The 6,077-nt window shown below is 37.1% G+C and overlaps 2 protein-coding genes across 2 annotated transcripts; both read right to left on the minus strand.

The window, feature by feature from the left end:
- Window positions 1-325: 325 nt before the first annotated feature.
- LOC138900417 (uncharacterized) lies at window positions 326-790 on the minus strand. Its single transcript, XM_070187160.1, has one exon. It carries the CDS (start codon window positions 788-790, stop codon window positions 326-328), a length of 465 nt encoding a protein of 154 aa, XP_070043261.1.
- A 496-nt stretch (window positions 791-1,286) lies between these two features.
- Window positions 1,287-1,754, minus strand: LOC138900418 (uncharacterized). Its single transcript, XM_070187161.1, has one exon. It carries the CDS (start codon window positions 1,752-1,754, stop codon window positions 1,287-1,289), a length of 468 nt encoding a protein of 155 aa, XP_070043262.1.
- Between the last annotated feature and the right edge of the window lie 4,323 nt (window positions 1,755-6,077).

The following is a 6,077-nucleotide window of genomic DNA, read 5'->3' on the forward strand; positions in this document are numbered from 1 at the left end:
AGAAAGGCTTGAAGACTCTGTTCATTAAATTCATAAAAGATGTTGGTGCATTGGTCAACCCAAAGGACATCACTAAAAATTTATAGTGAGCATACCGAGTCCTGAAAGCTATTTTTGGGATGTCTGCTACTTTGATTTTTAACTGATGGTATCCCGATCTCAGATCTAATTTTGAGAAATACTTAGCACCCTGCAACTGATCAAATAAGTCATCTATCCTGGGCAGTGGATATTTATTTTTGATAGTAATCTTATTCAGCTGGCGGTAATCTATACACATCCGTAGGGAACCATCTTTTTTCTTCACGAACAACACTGGAGCACCTCAGGGTGAAACACTAGGTCGAATAAAACCCTTATCTAAGAGGTCTTGTAACTGCTTCTTGAGTTCATTTAGCTCAGCTGGAGCCATTTTGTAAGGAGGAATCGAGATTGGTTGAGTTCCTGGCAATGTGTCTATACCAAACTCAATCTCCCTATCTAGTGGTATCCTTGGGAGATCATCTGGGAGCACGTCTAAAAACTTATTCACAATCGGTACTGATTCAAGCACTGGGGAGTCGACTTTCATATCCCATACATGTGCTAGATACGCTAAACATTTGTTGCTCACTAGTTTTCTAGCCTTAAGGTAAGAAATAAACCTACCCACATGCGTAACCACTTCACCTCTAATTATAACTGGATCTTTCCCAATAAATGATAATTTAATCGTCTTTGCGTGGCAATCAACTGTAGCATGACAAGAATATAACCAATCCATGCCAGCTATGATGTCAAAGTCTACCATATCTAACAAGTTCAAATCAGCTAATGTTTCTCGGCCCTGAACTGTGATGATGCAATTTCTGAATATATACTCAACTTTAACAAATTACCCTATATGTGTGGAAACCTCAAACGGAACCCTAATTTTTCTGGTGTGTTTCCAAACTCGACACAAAAATAAGGAGACACATAGGAGAAAGTTGAATCGGGATCAACTAATACATAAGCAAGGTGACCACAAACTGAGAGAATATATTTAATAACTCTGTTAGGCACCTCAGCATTCTGCATGTCTAGTATTGCATAGAATATGGTTGCTCCGCCTCCTCCCTGAGCTCCGCCTCTATTGGCACCACACCCAGTCTGAGTATTAGGTGCCCGAACTAGAGGAGGTGCAACTATAGAATTACCCGTGAATGTTGCCTGAGTGGCTGGAGCTTTCCCCGGAGCTTGTCTAAGCCGTGGACAATCTCTCTTAATATAACTCGAATCGTGGCAGTGGAAACAACCTTTCTGACTCAAAAGGCATTTCCTAGATGTCTTTTGCTGCACGAAGAACATATAGGGTAGGAGAACTGAGGTTGGCCCTGGCTAGTTGAACTTTGCCCCTGAGGGGCCTGGCCCTTACTCTGTTGGCCATGTCTGAGTGGAGCTGGATAAGGAAATGAGTGAGCCATTGATTGAATGTGAGCTGAATGATTCATGTTCTTACCCCCAAATGAAAATCCACTATAACTACATATTGTTCTAGCCTTCTTGCTGTTATCTCTAGCTTTCCTGGCGATTTTATCAAAAGACTCCTTATGCATAGCGATATTGACAACCTGAAGATAAGTCTTGTCATCCTGATATAAAGTCATATCTTTTTCCATATGTGGATTTAAGCCTTTAATGAACTTTCTCACTTTTTCTCTCTCTGTCGGTATCAAATTAGGTGCATACTCTACCAAATTTGTAAATTCCATCTCATATTCAGTCACTAACATGGTACCCTATTTAAGATGTTCGAACTGACGTCGGAGCTCATCCATCTGACTGCTAGGAAAAAACTTGGCCCTGAAAGCTTCTTTAAACTGTGGCCAAGTTAGGGGCGGTAATGTAGAATCTTTGTCCTTCTTATAACCTCTCCACCATTGTCATGTTGCAACCTTCAATCGAAACCCAATCAACTCTGTGGTTTGTGTTTCAAGACAACCCAAAGAAATAGACTTTCCTTTATCTCTTCCAAAAATAACATTGGTTCATTTAGTTTATATGTACCATTATAAGTAGGAGGTTGCAATCTCATAAAGGCATGTGGATCAATTCTTCATGTTGGTAACTGCACTGGATGGGCAATATTTGCAGGGAGAACTAGTGGTGGTACCTCTAGTGGAGCTTGAAAATCATCTCCTATAACCTCTTCATCTGAATCATGAGGGTCCTGAGGAGGAGTATGAACGGGTGCAGCCCTACCACTAGCCGGAGGGGCTAAGGACTCCAGAAAGTCCAAAATTCTGTCAATTTGATCATCCTGCTGATGTGATTGATTCGCCCTGAGTGGGTTGGGAGGGGGTGTGATTTCAACCTGATCATTAACAACCCGCTTAGGTGGAGCCTGTGCCTGTCTAGTGTCCCTACCACGAGCCTGATTACCTCTGGCATTTTCACCTCTACCCCTAGAATTTTGACCTCTACCTCTACCTCTACCTCTATCACGACCTCTAACTGCAGATGGTGCTATTGGTGCGGCCTGCACCTATGGTGCTGCTTCTTGATGAATAGCAGTTGGTATCCCAATATTATTAGCAGCAGAGGATGAAGTAGATCTTGTTCTGACCATTTTGTTCATTAAAACGAGAGATAAATGAGTGTTAGAATTTTGAAACGTTTAGCTCTAACGCACGATATGAGAATCAAAAAAAATAATTTCTAACATGCCCTACAGCCTCCCAAATATAAGTATGGTGCACAACATACCCATAATTGAGAATCTGCTAGACATGGCTCATGACTCACTAGGACTCCCTAAACCTGGATGCTCTGATACCAACTTGTCACGCCCCCAAACTGGGGTGGGACGTGATTGGCACTCAACCCTTACCACTCGTTGAGTAAACCCTGTACTATTTGTATCAAACTTTAAGTTCAACAACAAAAAAATTAACGTGCTTAAATATTAAGTCTAATCAAATTGTAATCTTAAGTTGACTGATAAAATATAATAAATAAAGGATAAATCCCAAAATATTTTAATACTGACCCACTAATAAGTCATGAGTCTCTAGAATAAATAAATAAAAAAATACATAGCCTACGGGGGCATCCCCCAAAAATAAAATAAACGTAAAAAAATTAAAATATAAATAATAGTCTGAAAAGGGTCCGCTACCGCTAGGATGAATCAGCGGAGTTTGAAAACTGAATCTAGAATATCTCTTCTAGCCACGTGCCTCGTTACTTGCGTCCTCAATACCTACCACACGACGTAGCAGGCCCAAACGGGCTAAGTACCACCAAAGGATACCCAATAAGTCTCATAGGCTACCTCCTAAAAAGGCGGAGAAACATCTTCTCGGAAAAATAAGAAAGAAAACGCATATACGGAAAAATCATATAACTTTTACAATCAAGTCATAAGCTGGAAATTGAAACTATACGCTAAACTGTAAGCTGAAACTGAAACTTAACGTAAAAATTGAGTCCATAACTGATATCTGAAATAGAAACTGAGTTTTATATATATATATATATATATATATATATAAAAGACATAACTTTGCAAAACATTGTTACGCAAAATGGCCCTGCGTACGTGAGCATCTTGGAACACGTACGGGGGAGTGTCGGCCTATCTCCCCAATAAATAGTTGGCACATGCGAGCATGGGGTAGGTAACCCTGACATCATGGCACTCATGATGGGGGAGGTTGGCCACTTCTCCCTACTGAATGTGATCACGTTGATGCATGAATTAATGTTGAAACTGAATACTTAACTGAATGTAAATATCACAAATAAAGGCACATAACAATTGGTACTACACATAAGCATGTATTCATGTCACATATAATGTCGTATTGAATAAGAATAAGTGAACTGAGTATTGGTCACGAGAATACATGACTTAGCTTTATCTAGCATATGGAGCACAAGGGTTCTAATGGAATTCCCTACTAGGAAAGTAAACATCAACTCACCTCAAGTCTTAGCTCCAATTCATCCTTTCAAACTTCCTGGGAGTTCAACAACTCACGATCTACAAATATTTGAGCTAGGATCATCAAGACATACTCAACAAGTTCAACTCACCACCAATTGAACTAATTTCTAAGTCATGAATTACTCAATATAATCAGTGCATAATGTGAGGAAAAATAAATATTTGTATTTCTTTGTCAAGATTACTGCTACAATATCCTTGACCACTTGGTATATGGAGAGGAAGAAACATATGTTAATATCAAAAATATTATATGTCCATACTTAAATAATACCATCCAAAACCTATGACCATAATAATAATCCAAATACTCTAGCAACGTTCAAATCTGATCCTCACTTTACCCTTAAAGCTTTGTCCATTGCTAGATAAAAATAATTCCTCCATTATTTAATATTTCTAATCATGTTCTCAATCTCAAAAACATGGCAGCAACTCAAATGAGTTTAGATTTATCAAATTGCTTTCAATTTACTTTTTATCATCATTCTAAAGAATTTGATATCCACATCGATCCCAATGTAATCCAAGGCACGCTATAAGGATAAGATTATATATCTACATACCTGATTGTTTATTAAATTGCACAAGAAAAATTTCCAAGCTTTCTAGTTCTCTGCTCACGCTAATTATGTATCCTCAAACTCCTCAACCAATAGTGACTCAAGCAACAGATCAAACAATTGTTCTTCTTTGTTAATCCTTAACGTGACCGTCAGGCACAAGTAAGTCTTCCGCAACTTCTTTTTCTTAATTTGATTCCAAAGCTAATAAGGTTTAAATTTTTTTTCCTTAATCCATTCTAAGGCTCTACAAAGTAAGGAACATTAAGAAGTGGGGTTGACCCACTTATTTCCTCCTTTAATCTAAAGTTTGGTCCAATATATACTCTTAATCAAGTAAATAGTATTTACAAGGCTATTGATAGCCTCATATACTGTCAGCCACGTTTTTGATCTCCAAGTCAAACAAAAGTTTGGTTATTCCATCCATAAGCTCTATTTTAGGTTATATTAGTCTAAAAAAATAACGGGTATTACATAAGCCCAATATTCGGGGCAAAAACAAAGAGAAAGAGAGAGAGAGAGAGAGAGAGAGAGAGAGAGAGAGAGAGAGAGAGGAAAGGAGCTAGAGAGAGAAGGAGAAGCAGGGCTGTTACAAGATAATCTAGAAAGAAAATTAATTTTGCGGTTAGAATATATTCGACCCATTTTCTAAAACCATGTGCCAAAATACCGTGTGCTTTAAAGTCGTGTGTCTCTTATATCCATTCAAACAAGTACGCTATTCGAATGTGCTAACCTTTGTATATTTTGTGTCCTATTATCACATTCGATCTAGGAACTCTTTATGTTAATTATCTAATATGTGGTATCAGAGCCAAAAATGTATGATTTACGATCAAAATATCATGATTAGTGGAGATTAGGATTTTGTAATCCCCAAATTAGTTATTATAATTTCATATTGAATTTTTTCCAAATTTGAACTGATACCTTAGGACTTTCGCTCCAATTATTGAGAGCTCCGATTTAATACGTGGCTCATCTTCCAACTCTTAAAACTGAGATAGTAATTGCGTGCATTTTCAAGATTTCAAATTTATACGAACAAACCCACTTAGAATCCATTTTAAATCTTGAATTGTTAACGACCCCTAAGCGTGCTATTTTACGATTAATCGAAAATCATGTCGTGATTTAAGATATGAAAATAATTGAAATGAGTTGAGAATAAGAGAGAAATGGAACAGGAGAAGGGCTTTGAACTTACATTATTTTATGCGTGTAAAGGAGTGAATGAGTTTGCAGTATTTTCATGATAAACGGGCATAATTATCAATTCAATATTATTATCAGTAGAAACTTCTCAATTTTAGACAGACTAATATATATATATATATATATATATATATATATATATATATATATATATATATATATATATTAAGATAAGGCAACTAGTAGAAAGAAAATTTTAAAACATTGTGACAATTTCACTAACTTAACATTAAAAAAATTGGTCGACGATATGTCACAATTCAAACTGTAATATTACGAGTTCAATTCCAGTGACCTCTATTGTGGCCCAAAAATAACAACTCCAA

Source organism: Nicotiana tomentosiformis, chromosome 10 (assembly GCF_000390325.3).
Source record: "Nicotiana tomentosiformis chromosome 10, ASM39032v3, whole genome shotgun sequence".
Taxonomy (NCBI): Eukaryota; Viridiplantae; Streptophyta; class Magnoliopsida; order Solanales; family Solanaceae; genus Nicotiana; species Nicotiana tomentosiformis.

Excerpts from the sequence above, each read along its gene's own strand:
- LOC138900417 (XM_070187160.1), bottom strand. The coding sequence starts at position 790 with ATGGTAGACTTTGACATCATAGCTGGCATGGATTGGTTATATTCTTGT.
- LOC138900418 (XM_070187161.1), bottom strand. The coding sequence starts at position 1,754 with ATGTTAGTGACTGAATATGAGATGGAATTTACAAATTTGGTAGAGTAT.